General features: G+C 46.7%; 1 protein-coding gene across 1 annotated transcript in view; it reads right to left on the reverse strand.

Annotated features, from left to right (window-relative positions):
- Positions 1-17666, reverse strand: part of LOC115127067 (1-phosphatidylinositol 4,5-bisphosphate phosphodiesterase delta-1-like) — a 93608-nt gene extending 75942 nt beyond the window's left edge. Inside the window, exons 1-2 of the mRNA XM_065019205.1 lie at positions 17343-17666; positions 8709-8867 (exon numbers count right to left, since the gene is read on the reverse strand). Coding sequence (XP_064875277.1) covers positions 8709-8867; positions 17343-17373 — 190 coding nt within the window. The 5' untranslated portion in view covers positions 17374-17666. The remainder of the gene's footprint in view (positions 1-8708; positions 8868-17342) is intronic.
- Positions 17667-18233: the final 567 nt, after the last annotated feature.

Below are 18233 nucleotides of genomic sequence, written 5' to 3' on the forward strand. Positions count from 1 at the left end.
TAACCTACAGTACAGTACTAGGTCTGGTCCCCTCTCAGTAACCTACAGTACAGTACTAGGTCTGGTCCCCTGTCAGTGACCTACAGCACTAGGTCTGGTCCCCTCTCAGTAACCTACAGTACAGTACTAGGTCTGGTCCCCTCTCAGTAACCTACAGTACAGTACTAGGTCTGGTCACCTCTCAGTGACCTACAGTACAGTACTATGTCTGGTCTCCTCTCAGTGACCAACAGTACAGTACTAGGTCTGGTCACCTCTCAGTGACCTACAGTACAGTACTAGGTCTGGTCTCCTCTCAGTAACCTACAGTACAGTACTAGGTCTGGTCCCCTCTCAGTAACCTACAGTGCAGTACTAGGTCTGGTCCCCTCTCAGTGACCTACAGTACTAGGCCTGGTCTCCTCTCAGTGACCTACAGTACTAGGTCTGGTCTCCTCTCAGTGACCTACAGTACAGTACTAGGTCTGGTCCCCTCTCAGTAACCTACAGTACTAGGCCTGGTCTCCTCTCAGTGACCTACAGTGCAGTACTAGGTCTGGTCCCCTCTCAGTGACCTACAGTACTAGGTCTGTTCTCCTCTCAGTAACCTACAGTACTAGATATGGTCCCCTCTCAGTGACCTACAGTGCAGTACTAGGTCTGGTCCCCTCTCAGTGACCTACACTGCAGTACTAGGTCTGGTCCCCTCTCAGTACCCTACAGTACAGTACTAGGTCTGGTCCCCTCTCAGTGACCTACAGTGCAGTACTAGGTCTGGTCCCCTCTCAGTGACCTACAGTACTAGGCCTGGTCCCCTCTCAGTGACCTACAGTACTAGGTCTGGTCTCCTCTCAGTAACCTACAGTACAGTACTAGGTCTGGTCCCCTCTCAGTAACCTACAGTACAGTACTAGGTCTGGTCTCCTCTCAGTAACCTACAGTACTAGGTCTGGTCCCCTCTCAGTGACTGGAGACCTGAGTTAACAGTAACCGACATACAGTTCTAGTAGACATACATTCTCCTACTTGTTAATGCTGGTCCTCCGTGGGAATCAAACCCACAACCCTGGCTCTGCAAGCACAATGCTCTACCAATTGAGCTACATGGGGTCACAGTAGCCTGAGAAACGCACAGACTCTACCTCGCACAGACTCTACCTCATACGACTCTACCTCATACGACTCTACCTCATACCACTCTACCTCATACCACTCTACCTCATACCACTCTACCTCATACCACTCTACCTCATACCACTCTACCTCATACCACTCTATACATATGACCTGGACTTACTACACCTTTCTCTCTCTCTCTCTCTCTCTTTCTCCCTCCCTCTCTCCCTCTCCCTCGCACACAGTTAGGGTGTGGACAGTAAACACAGGAAAGGCATTGTAAACAAAACACTGCCCTATGAGACAGAGGGACTGGTGATGTTTTAGTGTGGATAGATATGGCTTTAGTCTGCTGTAGTGTCAAATATGTACAGTATACATTACCAGGTAAAACAGGTTCTCTCTTTTACATTATTCCCTGGGGACAAAGTGTTGACGTTACAGAACAGAGTTTTTCCCTGGGGAGAAAGTCTTTACTAAACACAAAGTATCACCCTCTGTCACGTACTCTCCCTCTCCGGCCTCTAGTTCATCAGGCTGCTGATTATCCCGCATACCTGTCACCAGCGCCTCATGACACTCACCTGGACTCCATCAGCTCCTTGATTATCTTCCCTATATCTGTCACCTCCCCTTGGTTCTTTCCTCAGGTGTTATTGATTCTGTCTCATGACACTCACCTGGACTCCATCAGCTCCTTGATTATCTCCACTATATCTGTCACCTCCCCTTGGTTCTTTCCTCAGGTGTTATTGATTCTGTCTCATGACACTCACCTGGACTCCATCAGCTCCTTGATTATCTCCCCTATATCTGTCACTCCCCTTGGTTCTTTCCTCAGGTGTTATTGATTCTGTTTCATGTCGGTGTGTTGTTTGTGTTTCGTGTTCATTGTTTATTTTATTTATTAAAACAGTCACTCCCTGAACTTGCTTCCCGACTATCAGCGCACTCGTTACACCCTCCCACATTCTCTTCTCCTTCGACTAAACACATGAGAGCTCGTTGGTAAACTTGTCTCAATCAAGACCACAGGAAGAAACTACAAAAAGGAGAGGAAGGGGAGTGGAGGAGGCTGGGTCCTGGAGCTGACACACATGGCCAGTCCTGTGCCAGGGGATGTCTGAGAGGAAGTCAGGGATGGAATGGACACACACACCAGTCTGGACAGTTCAAAAGGAAGCGATGTGTGGGTCAGAATTCACTTCTTGTTATTTCTCTCTTGACTATCTGTGAGATGTTTTAGTTTACATTCCACTGCCTCCCAAAACCCAGGTTGACCAGTAGTGAGATGCAGGGCTGTGAGACACAATAGACAGTAGGTGGTAGAACTCGGACAGACGGAGTAGGTTGGTAGAACTCGGACAGACAGAGTAGGCGGTAGAACTCGGACAGACTGAGCAGGTGGTAGAACTCGGACAGACAGAATAGGCGGTAGAACTCGGACAGACAGAATAGGCGGTAGAACTCGGACAGACAGAATAGGCGGTAGAACTCGGACAGACGGAGCAGGTGGTAGAACTCGGACAGACAGAATAGGTGGTAGAACTCCGACAGACAGAATAGGTAGTAGAGCTCGGACAGACAGAGTAGGTGGTAGAACTCAGACAGACAGAGTAGGTGGTAGAACTCGGACAGACAGAGTAGGTGGTAGAGCTCAGACAGACAGAGTAGGTGGTAGAACTCGGACAGACAGAGTAGGTGGTAGAGCTCAGACAGACAGAGTAGGTGGTAGAACTCGGACAGACAGAGTAGGTGGTAGAGCTCAGAAATACAGAGTAGCCGGTAGAACTCGGACAGACAGAGTAGGTGGTAGAGCTCAGAAATACAGAGTAGGTGGTAGAACTCGGACAGACAGAGTAGGTGGTAGAGCTCAGAAATACAGAGTAGGTGGTAGAACTCGGACAGACAGAGTAGGTGGTAGAGCTCAGAAATACAGAGTAGGTGGTAGAACTCGGACAGACAGAGTAGGTGGTAGAACTCGGACAGACAGAGTAGGTGGTAGAGCTCAGAAATACAGAGTAGGTGGTAGAACTCGGACAGAAATACAGAGTAGGTGGTAGAACTCGGACAGACAGAGTAGGTGGTAGAGCTCAGAAGGACCATTACCCAGGTCAGGCGGGTTCTGCTGAGCTTGGCGGATACGGGACTCGATCTCCCAGGTGACGGCAGCAACGATGGCGGTGGATGGCACAATGGCTTTTGGCTCGGAACCTGTGTTGTTGGTTGTGAACTGGCGAGAGAGGGCATCAGGCTTGGTATTCTTCGAACCGGGGTGATAAGTGAGTAGGAAATTGAATCTACTGAAGGACAAGGCCCACCTGGCTTGCCAGGAGTTCAGACATTTGGCGGTCTGGATGTGGGACAGGCTTATATGGCCAGTCCAAACGATGAAGGGGCTTACAGAGCCCCCAGCCAGTGATGCCATTCCTCCAGAGCCAGTTTAACGGCCAGGAGTTCCCTCTCTGCAGCTGAAAGCTTGCGGGCAAAGAATGCACATGGGTGGACCTTCTGATCAGAGGGGGAACATTGAGACAGAACAGCACCTACCCCCAGTGTCAGAGGCGTCCACCTCCATGATGAACTGGAGTCCTGGGTCAGGCTAAGGACCGGAGGTGAAGCGACGCTTGAGTTCCAGGAATGCTGCCTCTGCCAGTGGAACAGAGTGGTGAGAGGTGCTACCAGATGGCTGTAGTTGTGGATGAAACATCTGTAAAAAATGTGCAAACCCCAGGAAACTCAGGTTGGAGGGCGTAGGCCACTCTGAATGCCTTGACCTTGGCGGGGTCCATACTTAACTGTCCCTGTGCAATAATATAACCCAGGAAAGACACTGAGGCAGCATGGAACTCACATTTTTCAGCTTTAACAAAAAGCTCCAACAGCCGTTGAAGAACTTGGCGAACGTGTTGCTGGTGAGCCTCAGGGTCAATTTAATTAAATAGATTAAAACGATGTGTCCAATCACATCCCTCAGCACGTCATTGACTAGGTTCTGGAAAACAGCAGGGGCGTTAGTAAGACCAAAAGGCATGACCAAATATTCAAAGTGACCAAGTGGTGTGTTGAACGCAGTCTTCCACTCGTCCCCCTCTCTTATGCGGACAAGGTGGTAGACATTCCGGAGGTCGAGTTTGGTAAACACCGTGGCACCATGGAGGGGGGAGAAAGCAGAGCTGATGAGTGGCAAGGGGTACTTGTTCTAAACAGTGATGTTATTCAGCCCACGGAAGTCTATGCACGGCCTCAGTGACCCATCCTTCTTCACAAAGAAAAACACAAACCGGGGAGGAAGATGGCGTCCTGCAGCCAGAGAATCCTGGACATACCTCTCCATAGCCTCTTGCTCGGGACGAGAGAGGTTAAACAACCGGCTACTGGGGAGAGGAGCTCCAGGCTGGAGGTCAAGGGCTCAGTCATACGGCCGATGAGGCGGCAGCGACAGGGCGTGATGCTTGCTGAACACAGGAACTAGATTGTGATACTCGGGTGGAACTGATGACAGGTCTGGAGGTTCTGGAATGAACTGGGGCACAGACTGCAAACAATTAGAGTGACATAACAAACTCCATGTGGTTACCTTTCTGGTGGTCCAGTCAATCTGTGGGTTGTGTAGCTTTAACCATGGATGGCCAAGAACTAGGGGAGAGTAAGGACAGTCGATTATGTGGAAAGGGATCTTTTCCTGGTGATTTCCAGAGAGATGTGGGATGACAAGCACGGTTCTCTCGAAGACACGGGAGAGGAGCTGTCCATTGAGAGCGTTGGCATCGAGGGGTGAATCGAGTGGAACAGAGTACAGGCCCAACTGGGTAACAAAACCTCCGTCCAGGAAGCTCTCGTTGGCGCTCGAATTGATGAGAGCAGACAGAGGAAAAGCCTGGCTCTGCCACACAAGGTTGCCTTCAAGCAGGGGTCTGGGGGAAGATGGGCAGGCGATTTGGCTCAACAGTATATTCCCCACTACTGCCAAGCCCCCTCTTTTGCTGGACGCAGGGAACAAGTGGAGACAAAGTGACCAACCTGGCCACAGTATAGGCAGCTCCTAGCGCCGATTCGTCATTGCCTCTCCTCTGGAGAGAGACGGGCCCGGCCGAGCTGAATGTGTTCAGGATCTGGACAAGCCTGGGGATGAGATGCAGTCAGAGAAGGAGGACAAGGCACTGAAGCAGATGTTATGGGACATGCAACCCTACCTACCCTCTCCACCCGACGCTCACAGAGATGGTTTTCGATGTGGATAGCGAGAGATGAGTTCATCAAGTCCATCAGGTTCATCCCTGGACACCAACTCGTCCTTGATGGTCTCAGTGAGTGTGTTCCGGAATGCTCCTTGAAGCTCCTCATTCCAGCCGCTCTCAGCGGTCAGGGTGTGAAACTCACATGCCATCTCAGCAACACTATGGGAGCCTTGACGGAGGGACAGCGGTCGTTTACAGCAGACTGGGTGGTCGAAGACTTTCTTCATCTCCTCCGTGAATCTGGAGTAGGAGAAGCAGATGGGGGACTGTCTTTCCAACACCACCGTGGCCCAGGAAAGCGCTGCTCCATGGAGGCAGCCAATCAGATAGGAAATATTGGCCCGTTCGCTAGCATAAGCGTAGGGCTGTTGCTCAAATACTTTTGAACATTGTACCAAAAATGCTCTGCAAGCTTCGAGGTTGCCATCGTAACACTTGGGAATCGGAAAAAACTGCTACTGGAGAAATACTTGGAACTGATTGTGAGCTCTGGGCAAAGGGTCAGCCCTGTAGGTCATGCAGGCTCTGTGAAAACTCCTCGATGGAAAACTCCTTGATGTGCTCCAGAAGGGTCTTCAGGGCTCGGTCATGTTGCTCGAGCAGGGCGCCTTGGCCGACGAGGGTTTGGTGGAGAGTAGCAGAGTCTGCTTGGTTCATCTCTTTGGCCAGATCGTACTATTACACGGAGTGGAACAGGGGAACCCAAGAGTAGACCCAGACGAGGAGACTGGGATGAAGTAACCAAGATATTTACTGAAAAACAAGGGGGAGATGGAGGCTGGAGCGAGAGGGGTTGAGACACGGTAAACAGGTCTGGAGGGGAATCCAAGGGAGTAGTAGAGAGGAGAATCCAGACAGAGTAGCAGGATGACGAGACATGGGACTGGAGACAGGGACCAGAGTCAGAGTGGGCAGTACTGTAGCGGAGAGGAAAACAGCGTCAGGCAAGGAAAACAGGCACAGCAGAATAACAGGATCTGAATAGTAACAAACGGCTAGAAACATAGACTGAGAGAGATTACGATCTGGCCGCGTGGAAGTGGCAGGGCTGAGTATTTGTAGAGGTCTTGATTATGGAACATGTTACAGCTGGTAGGGATCTGCTCTGACTCCAGCACACCTGTCTCCGCCCACACAATCACACACAGAGAGGGAGAGGGAGGGAGAGAGTCCCGGGGGAGTGACGGCAGGTCAAGAAGACACAAGACGAGCCGTAGAGGGCATTGCAGGAGCAGATGTGACACTATTCTCTATCATGTCCAACAAAAATAACTTCAAATGTATCAAATAAATCAAATCGTTTGCACTCATGACCACTGGTTTCAATAACATTTTCTGACAATTTACAATCAAATACTTTATAAATGTATATTTACAATTCAACTTGCAAGGTTGCTAGCCAACTAGGCTGCTAACGTTAGCCCTGCTATCCTGTTAATGTCAGTCCTACTAGCCTGCTAACGTTACGTTAGCCCTGCTATCCTGTTAATGTTAGTCCTACTAGCCTGCTAACGTTACGTTAGCCCTACTATCCTGTTAATGTTAGTCCTACTAGCCTGCTAACGTTACGTTAGCCCTGCTATCCTGTTAATGTTAGTCCTACTAGCCTGCTAACGTTACGTTAGCCCTGCTATCCTGTTAATGTTAGTCCTACTAGCCTGCTAACGTTACGTTAGCACTGCATGAGTCAACCAGTTGCTGTCAAAACCTAGTTTACAGCTACATTTAAGTAAACCAACGTTTTGGAAATACATAATGTCATCTAACCAGTTATCAAATAATCTTACCAATATATGCAGTTAACCCAGGCAAAACTTGATCCTCCAGAAAGTGGAGAGCAACACCTATGCAGCTCCACTACACAATACACTTTTAAAACCGCGTTCGACGGGATAACCAACACAGACTGACGAGCTCAAATAGGCAGAAGCCTTCAATATGGCAGACCAATCCGAACTCCTCTAGGCAGGTCCAGCCCACTCGTTATCTCAGCCAATCATGACTAGTGGGAAGGTTGCTCCCTTTTTCTGTGGCTTAACCAACAAGGCTTTTCATTTAACAATGTCATTCGTATTTACAGATGGCATACAAGTTTGTTATTAATCCACATGAAAGTTAACATGTTCGAGAAGGCATTCCTGCCCAAAAAACGCATTTTGATAAAAATAAAAAAATGTTTTAAGTTTAAACGGCTCTCCTGTGAAGTCGTGACTTCCGACATACGTATAGTTTCCTGAAGACAGTGATAGGAGGAAGGGTCCAGACAGATGAAAATGATCACAACAGCACTGTCAGTCAGCTACTGTAGTGCACTAGTATTAAGCCAAGGTTGAAAAACTGTGGTAGCCTACTTCACGGAGATCATGCGGAATCTGATTGGTTGTTTACATCACACCTCCTCGTGATAGGTGGATTATAGCTCACCACTGTCAACACTCGGTCTGCATGGCTAGTGGCCAACATTAACCTGGTTGCGCTAGCTAACGCAGAGTAGATTCTCCATATGACGTTGAGACATAGTGTATTGTGGGTAGTTTAGAAGATAATCGGAAGTAACTTAATAATAAATAGGTAAAACACCCAAAACACAACTATGTTTTTAGTTCTAGGTAACCATATCATGACTACAACTAAAACTCGTGGTTCCTACCCTAACACATTACAACCTGTTTACATTGGAACTGGCCCACTACAACAGAGGATATGTTGTTTCACATCAGAATGGAGGGAAATGTGTTGGGCCCTTCAACGTTAATTTTGATGTAGATGTTGATGTAGATGAATGGTACAGGTCTATGGTACAGGGGCCTATGCAGAGTCGCCATAAAACGCTAACATCCGGTAACATCAACCTAACTTGCTCAGGCATCTTTCTACGCCTGCTACGTTAGGTTAATGATACAGTAGAACTACTCACAGGTCTGGTTACTCTAATATAGTAGCAGTACTCACAGGTCTGGTTACTCTGATATAGTAGCAGTACTCACAGGTCTGGTTGCTCTGATATAGTAGCAGTACTCACAGGTCTGGTTGCTCTGATATAGTAGCAGTACTCACAGGTCTGGTTGCTCTGATATAGTAGCAGTACTCACAGGTCTGGTTGCTCTGATATAGTAGCAGTACTCACAGGTCTGGTTGCTCTGATATAGTAGCAGTACTCACAGGTCTGGTTGCTCTGATATAGTAGCAGTACTCACAGGTCTGGTTGCTCTGATATAGTAGCAGTACTCACAGGTCTGGTTACTCTGATATAGTAGCAGTACTCACAGGTCTGGTTACTCTGATATAGTAGCAGTACTCACAGGTCTGGTTACTCTGATACAGTAGCAGTACTCACAGGTCTGGTTACTCGGATACAGTAGCAGTACTCACAGGTCTGGTTGCGCTTGAATGTCCTGTGTGACTCGTGCCACATGGTTGTACAGTCCTCCTGCAGCTTGTAGAAGCGGTTCTTCTTCCAGGAGGAGGACCTTACCTTCAGCAGCTCTCCCCCCACCAGCAACAACTGGACGTCCGCATCTCTCTCTAACCCTAGTGGGGTCACACAGAGGTTAGAGGTCACAGACAGATGGACTCTTCACAACTACCGTAACCATGGTAAACCCATCTGGAATGGTAATAAAGGAAGCCATTAGGTATTTATGTGTTGGGATGGAGCAGTGCGGTGTTGGAATTGTGGTGAAGGCTGTATACTGTAAAAGCTGCAGATTTTCCATCAGAGCTTTCACATGGTCAGATGAAGCTCAATGATCTCACCAGTGGCTGCTTACAACCCATGTGTGTACGTGTGTGTGTACGTACATGTGTTTGCGTGTGTGCATGTTCATGGTTGCAACCACGCTTCTGCAAAGCATCCTGTGTAGAACATCTGAGACAAACATTCCAGGTCAGTCGAGTCAGACAGGAAGTGAAAGCAAAAGGACCCCTCCACCCCAAATGTTTTCCTCACTACCACTCAAGATAGACTCTGAAAATGAAAGATGTAGTAGTACAACGAGCAGCAGGAGTTAGAGGCAGCAGTCAGCGGGCTGGGCTGGACTAGGCTGGACTAGACTGGACTGGACTGGACTGGACTGGACTAGACTAGACTGGACTGGACTGGACTAGGCTAGACTGGACTCGACTGGACTGGGCTGGACTAGGCTAGACTGGACTAGGCTGGAGTAGGCTGGACTAGGCTAAACTGGACTAGGCTGAACTAGGCTAGACTGGACTAGGCTGGACTGGGCTGGACTAGGCTAAACTGGACTAGGCTGAACTAGGCTGGACTGGACTGGACTAGGCTAGACTGGACTGGGCTGGACTAGGCTAGACTGGACTGGGCTGGACTAGGCTGGACTGGGCTTGACTAGGCTAGACTGGACTAGGCTGGACTAGGCTGGACTAGGCTGGACTGACCTGGGCGGGACTAGACTGGGCTGGCCTGGGCTAGCTTGGGCTGGACCTGGTGGTCCACATTCAGAACCACCTTGTCAGTGCTCGCCACTCCTGGGGCGTGGGCACAACAACATTGTAGACATTTTTACAAGGTCCCGCAACAGAGGCTGTTTATGAATCTAGCTGGCATGAATTCCGAAAGGAGGAGGAAGGCTGGGCACTGGGAAATAGCTGAGTGCTTCAGACTGCCTCTGTAGGGTTTTGGACCGTAGCCTGAATTCACTCAGTAGCTCTGTTGTTGTTGACTTGTTTGATCACAGGACTGCTCACTCCTGACCCAGACCATTATCAACACAAAACATGAGCTTAGATAAGCTAGTATTGTGTGATTCAGTCTTTGCCTGTGTTTCAAAATTGTGTTTCATAATACCCCATAATGACATAATGACTCAATACCCCATGACACAAAACCCCATAGTAACACAATACCCCATAATGACTCAATACCCCATAATGACTCAATACCCCATAATGACTCAATACCCCATAATAACACAATACCCCATGACACAAAACCCCATAGTAACACAATACCCCATAATGACACAATACCCCATAATGACTCAATACCCCATAATGACACAATGCCCCATAATGACTCAATACCCCATAATGACTCAATACCCCATAATGACTCAATACCCCATAATGACTCAAAACCCCATAGTAACACAATACCCCATAATGACACAATACCCCATAATGACACAATACCCCATAATGACTCAATACCCCATAATGACACAATGCCCCATAATGACACAATACCCCATAATGACTCAATACCCCATAATGACTCAAAACCCCATAGTAACACAATACCCCATAATGACACAATACCCCATAATGACACAATACCCCATAATGACACAATACCCCATAATGACTCAATACCCCATAATGACACAATGCCCCATAATGACACAATACCCCATAATGACTCAATACCCCATAATGACTCAATACCCCATAATGACACAATGCCCCATAATGACTCAATGCCCCATAATGACTCAATGCCCCATAATGACACAATGCCCCATAATGACTCAATGCCCCATAATGACACAATGCCCCATAATGACACAATACCCCATAATGACTCAATACCCCATAATGACTCAATGCCCCATAATGACTCAATGCCCCATAATGACACAATGCCCCATAATGACTCAATACCCCATAATGACTCAATGCCCCATAATGACTCAATGCCCCATAATGACTCAATGCCCCATAATGACTCAATGCCCCATAATGACACAATACCCCATAATGACACAATACCCCATAATAACACAATACCCCATAATGACACAATACCCCATAATAACACAATACCCCATAATGACTCAATACCCCATAATAACACAATACCCCATAATAACACAATACAATACCCCCCATAATAACACAATACCCCATAATAACACAATACCCCATAATGACACAAAACCCCATAATAACACAATACCCCATAATAACACAATACCCCATGACACAATACCCCATAATAACACAATGCCCCATAATGACACAATGCCCCATAATGACTCAATGCCCCATAATGACTCAATGCCCCATAATGACACAATGCCCCATAATGACTCAATACCCCACAATGACTCAATGCCCCACAATGACTCAATACCCCATAATGACTCAATACCCCACAATGACTCAATGCCCCACAATGACTCAATACCCCACAATGACTCAATAACCCACAATGACTCAATACTCAATGAAGACACAATACCCCATAATGACTCAATACCCCATAATGATATTGGTCCAGAACTATTACTGGGTGACACCCTGACCCAGCAGTTGTGATTGGTCCAGAACTATTACTGGGTGACATCCTGACCCAGCAGTTGTGATTGGTCCAGAACTATTACTGGGTGACACCCTGACCCAGCAGTTGTGATTGGTCCAGAATGGTTACTGGGTGACACCCTGACCCAGCAGTTGTGATTGGTCCAGAACGGTTACTGGGTGACACCCTGACCCAGCAGTTGTGATTGGTCCAGAATGGTTACTGGGTGACACCCTGACCCAGCAGTTGTGATTGGTCCAGAACGGTTACTGGGTGACACCCTGACCCAGCAGTTGTGATTGGTCCAGAAAGGTTACTGGGTGACACCCTGACCCAGCAGTTGTCACCTTCTCAGGACTCAGCCCAAACAAGTACTTGACGAATCTGTGACACAGGCAACACATGTTCTGCCAGTCACATTCTGTTAAAGGTCCCCAAAGCACACACATCCCTGGGTCGCTCCTCTTTTCAGTTCGCTGCAGCTAGCGACTGGAACGAGCTACAACAAACACTCCAACTGGACAGTTTTATCTCAATCTCTTCATTCAAAGACTCAATCATGGACACCCTGTCCCCGCAGGAGGCCTTTTGCCTTTTGGTAGGCCGTAATTGTAAATAATCATTTGTTTTTAACTGACTTGCCTAGTTAAATAAAGGTTAAATAAATAAAATAAATATTTAATATTAAGGTACACAGAAGTAAATTAATGTATTTGGCTATTTCAGCCACACCCGTTGTTGACAGATTTATACAAATTGAGCACACAGCCATTCAATCTCCATACACAAACACTGGCAGTAGAAGGGTCCATACTGAAGAGCTCAGTGACTTTCAACGTGGCACCATCATAGGACGCTCCCTTTCCAACAAGTCAGTTCATCAAATGTCTGCCCTTCTAGAGCTGCCCCGGTCAACTGCAAGTGTTGTTATTATGAAGTGGAAGACTTGGAGCAACAACGGCTCAGCCGCAAAGTGGTAGGCCACACAAGCAAAACTGATAGAGACATACCCCAAGCGACTTACAGCTGTAATCGCAGCAAAAGGTGGCGCTACAAAGTATTAACTTAAGGGGGCTGAATAATTTTGCACGCCCAATTTTTAAGTTTTGGATTTGTTAAAAAAGTTTGAAATATCCAATAAATGTCGTTCCACTTCATGATTGTGTCCCACTTGTTGTTTGTTTGTTGATTCCTCACAAAAAAATACAGTTTTATATCTTTATGTTTGAAGCCTGAAATGTGGTTCAAGGGGGCCGAATACTTTCGCAAGGCACTGTATACAAATCTGTGCTTCAAACTTTGTGGCAACAGTTTGGGGAAGGCCCTTTCCTGTTTCAGCATGACAACGCCCCGTGCACAAAAGCGAGGTCCATACAGAAATGGTTTGTCAACATTGGTGTGGAAGAACCTGACTGGCCTGCACAGAGACCTGACCTCAACCCCATCAAACCCCTTTGGGATTAATTGGAACGTAGACTGCAAGCCAGGCCTAATCGCCCAACATCAGTGCCCAACCTCACTAATGCTCGTGGCTGAATGGAAGCAAGTCCCTGCAGCAATGTTCCAACATCTAGTGGAAAGCCTTCCCAGAAGAGAGGAGGCTGTTATAGCAGCAAAGGGGGGACAACTCCATATTAATGCCTTCCCAGAAGAGAGGAGGCTGTTATAGCTGCAAAGGGGGGACCAACTCCATATTAAAGCCTTCCCAGAAGAGTGGAGGCTGTTATAGCAGCAAAGGGGGCCAACTCCATATTAAAGCCTTCCCAGAAGAGTGGAGGCTGTTATACCAGCAAAGGGGGGACCAACTCCATATTAAAGCCTTCCCAGAAGAGTGGAGGCTGTTATAGCAGCAAAGGGGGGACCAACTCCATATTAAAGCCTTCCCAGAAGAGTGGAGGCTGTTATAGCAGCAAAGGGGGGACCAATTCCATATTAAAGCCTTCCCAGAAGAGTGGAGGCTGTTATAGCAGCAAAGGGGGACCAACTCCATATTAATGCCCATGATTTTGGAATAAGATGTTCGACAAGCAGGTGTCCACATACTTTGTAGTGTATCTTTACTTTTCTCAAGTAAGACAACTGCGTACGTTTTCCACCATCAACGTAACAGTCTAAAGACATTGTTATTGAGAGACGGGTTGATCACCGTTACCTTACAAGGCATCTAGAGGAGGGTAGAAGTGTTATGAATTAGTACCACCTCCGTACTTACAGAGGTTCTGAAAAGACCAAAAGAGTCAGATTCATTAACCTGGTACCGGCCATACATACCCATGTTTCCTGTTATCTGTCCTGAACTCTGACCTCTGACCACTGACCTGACCTGTCCTGAAGCTGTGCATTATAACTCCCATCATTTACCTTTTACGGTGACAATAACGCTCTTATTTGCTGTATTCCTATCGAAGTCATGGAATTTGGCCAAGACAGTATCTAAGGTATTAGCAAATCAAGGTGAATGTGATCAAATGATTTTGGTTGGCAGAATGTTTTATTTTGCAATGACATTTGTTGTATCTGACCGTGTCTGAAAGACACGTTTCTCATATTTTGTACACAAATTTGTTTACATTCCTGTTTGTGAGCATTTCTCACCGGTGTGGCATGTCTAGAAGCTGATTAAACAGCATGATCATAACACAGGTACACCTTGTGCTGGGGACAATAAAAGGCTACTATAAAATGTGCAGTTGTCCCACCACAATGTCACAGATATCTCAAGTATTGAGAGAGCGTGCAATTGGAATGCTGACTGCAGGAATGTCCACCTGAGTTGTTACTGAAGCTACATTTTTCTACAATAAGCCGGCTTCAATGTCGTTTTACAGAATTTGGCAGTAACAACTGGCCTCACAACCGCAGACCACAATGTAACCACGCCAGGCAAGGACCTCCAGCTTCTTCACCTAGTCTGAGGCCAGCCACCCGGACAGTCGATAAAACTGTGGGTTTGCCCAACGAAGAACTTCTGCACAAACTGTCAAAACTGTCTCAGGGTAGCTCATCTGCGTGCTCGTCATCCTCACCAGGGTCTTGACCTGACAGCAGTTAAGTGTTGTAACCGACTTCAGTGGGCAAATGCTGACCTTCGATGGCCACCGGCACGCTGGAGTAGAGTGCTCTTCACAGATGAATCCCAGTTTCAACTGTACTGGGCAGATGGCAGACCAACTCCAACGTCATTTTAGAGAATTTGGCAGCATGTCCAACTGGCCTCACAACCACAGACCACATGCAGGACGTCATGTGAGCGAGTGGTTTGTTGATGTCAACGTTGTGAACAGAGTGCCCCATCGGTGGGGTTATGGTATGGGCAGGCATAAGCTACGGACAACAAACACAATTTTATTTTTATCGATGGCAATTTGAATGCACAGAGATACCGTGACGAGATCCTGAGGCCCATTGTCGTGCCATTCATCCGACTCCATCACCTCATGTTTCAGCATGATAACGCACGGCCCCATGTCACAAGGATCTGTACACAATTCCCGGAAGCTGAAAATGTCCCAGTTCTTCCATGGCCTGCATACTCACCAGACATGTCACCCATTGAGCATGTTTGGGATGCTCTGGAACAGCGTGTACGACATCTTGTTTCAGTATTCCCATACCCAGGTACGTTGTAACAAGAGAACTCTTTTTTTTAGACAAGCAGTTTTCTAAACTGTTTACATGAAATCTGATTATTTCCAGGGATACACAACATCCTGTAACGATTCTCCTCCTCTCCTGAGGAGTAGGAAATATCGGACCAATGCGCAGCGTGGTAAGTGTCCATGTTGTTTATTATAACCGGACCAATGCGCAGCGTGGTAAGTGTCCATGTTGTTTATTATAACCAGACCAATGCGCAGCGTGGTAAGTGTCCATGTTGTTTATTATAACCAGACCAATGCGCAGCGTGGTGAGTGTCCATGAAGTTTATTATAACCAGACCAATGCGCAGCGTGGTGAGTGTCCATGAAGTTTATTATAACCAGACACAAAAACAAAAGTAGAACAAACCGCAACAGTTCTGTCAGGTACAAAACAGAAAACAACTACCCACAACTCATAGTGGGAAACCAGGCTGCCTAAGTATGTTTCTCAATCAGAGACAACGATAACCAGCTGCCTCTGATTGGGAACCATACTAGGCTTAAACATAGAAACACAACACCTAGACATACAACATAGAACACCCACCCACATCACACCCTGACCAAACAAAAAATAGAAATATACAAAGCAATCTACGGTCAGGGCTGGACAGATACACAACATCCTGAAATATATGTAGATATCTTTGTTAGAAAGAGTACTATATTTCCCTTGAAGAATTGATGCTGAATGTAAAAAAAAAAAAAATCTCAACTTACACCACTCTCTCCTACAGTCTAAATATTTTTCAGGTCCATAATGTTTGGCTGTGAATGACGGATAGCATCTTCCATCTACTATATATCCCTGTTCATTGGTTACCCATTGGTTACTACTTATCATTCACATAATCATATAAATCCTAGTCAGTTATAGGGGCCATGTCTAGGCTAACATCCTAGTCAGTTATAGGGGCCATGTCTGGGCTAACATCCTAGTCAGTTATAGGGGCCATGTCTGGGCTAACATCCTAGTCAGTTATAGGGGCCGTATCTAGGCTAACATCCTAGTCAGTTATAGGGGCCATATCTAGGCTAACATCCTAGTCAGTTATAGGGGCCATGTCTGGGCTAACATCCTAGTCAGTTATAGGGGCCATGTCTAGGCTAACATCCTAGTCAGTTATAGGGGCCATGTCTGGGCTAACATCCTAGTCAGTTATAGGGGCCATGTCTGGGCTAACATCCTAGTCAGTTATAGGGGCCGTATCTAGGCTAACATCCTAGTCAGTTATAGGGGCCGTGTGCTAACATCCTAGTCAGTTATAGGCTAACATCCTAGTCAGTTATAGGGGCCGTATCTAGGCTAACATCCTAGTCAGTTATAGGGGCCGTATCTAGGCTAACATCCTAGTCAGTTATAGGGGCCGTGTCTGGGCCCCTATATGAATGAGAGTGCATCAAATCAGTGTAGAGCCAAGAGGAAACAAGCTATTGTCTTGTATTGGTGAGGCCAACAGCATTTAACTTACGTTACATCTATACAGCTATAACTTTCACATTAAATCCACCTGATTGCTAACTGGGATAGAAAGGCTACCTATGGAAAAGGTAAACTATCCTTTTGATGGTACAGTGACGTGATTGGGTGATCAGGTAACTAAGGCGGGGGTAAAGGAAAGTGAAGGTGTGAAGGAAGGAGTTGGCTCCAGGGATGTCTCCTCCCCTTTCTACCTGCCTCCAGACACTAATATCTGATCTGGCTGCACACCAACATTTTGTATAATAAGGCACATTGTTCATCCCACGGGAGAAAGCATTTCCTCTGTTTATACTTACAATAATGACTTTCAGACAGAATGTTACGTGCCCTAGAGACAGGACTCTAGACAACCATCTCAGACAGTCAAACAAATCACATTACCACTCAAGCTCACAATGCCTATTGAGGAATGGAATCAAAACGGATGTTACCTTGGTACAAGTAGATCATAAAAACATTTCTAAAAAATAAAATGGTTTGAAATTGCGCACTTGAGTCATCCTATCCACTCAACGAGGTGCCGAATGATCATGCATGGAAGTCGCACCTAACAGATTGTGAAGGTTCTCAACAATATGAACAGATTTCACACCATATTTGCATATATCTACAGTTCAACTTACCATGTTTTTCTGCTTTACCGTTCGATTCCATCCCGAATTGACCAGATGAGTCCAAAGTTGCAGGTGCGTAAACTCCCCCCCAGCAAACGCTCAAGTCTACGGGTCTCTATGGATAAATGCGAATAGCAAAGCGGTGATAAAAAGCCGTGCGCAGGTCTCGCACCATCAGTCCGCTACAAACTTCAGGCTGCTGATGAGATTCAGGCAGTGCGTAGCGCTACAGCCTACAGCCAATACCAAGCAGCGCTGTCAGTAGCCTACAGCCAATACCAAGCATGCGCCCTGACCTGCCGTGCAGTCAGTCCACACCAACAGCACAGCCACACCGGTTTGACGGGTCCTCATATTGACTCTGCAGCCTGGTCCACACCCTCTACATGGAGTTCCTGACATTGGGGACATTCTGATATGTTGCCCCATTCATATGTTTAGTTTCTCTGTGTGTCTGACAATGCTGATTGGCTGAGCTGTTGGAGGTCATGAATACTAGTTAATGCAGTAAAATACAGTTTATTTCCCAAATGTATCCGTTTTAAATACTTGTAATGATGGAGAATGAATACTATTTTGATCACTTATTAAAACAAGCCAGTCTTACGGAAAGGACTATGGTCTTAACCTGTAGGTCTGGTCTGTCTGGTTACTGAGTCACCATGGTTACATACTAAGTCACCATGGTTACATACTAAGTCACCTTGGTTACATACTGGGTCACCTTGGTTACATACTGGTTCACCTTGGTTACATACTGAGTCACCATGGTTACATACTGAGTCACCATGGTTACATACTCAGTCAAACTGAGCAGAAGTATGTGCTAAATTAACAGCTAACAACAGCAGGTGTTTGACGTCATACCTCGTCCATCAGACTCCAGCTGCAGTCAAATGA

The sequence above is a fragment of the Oncorhynchus nerka genome, linkage group LG6 (genome assembly GCF_034236695.1).
Source record: "Oncorhynchus nerka isolate Pitt River linkage group LG6, Oner_Uvic_2.0, whole genome shotgun sequence".
Taxonomy (NCBI): domain Eukaryota; kingdom Metazoa; phylum Chordata; class Actinopteri; order Salmoniformes; family Salmonidae; genus Oncorhynchus; species Oncorhynchus nerka.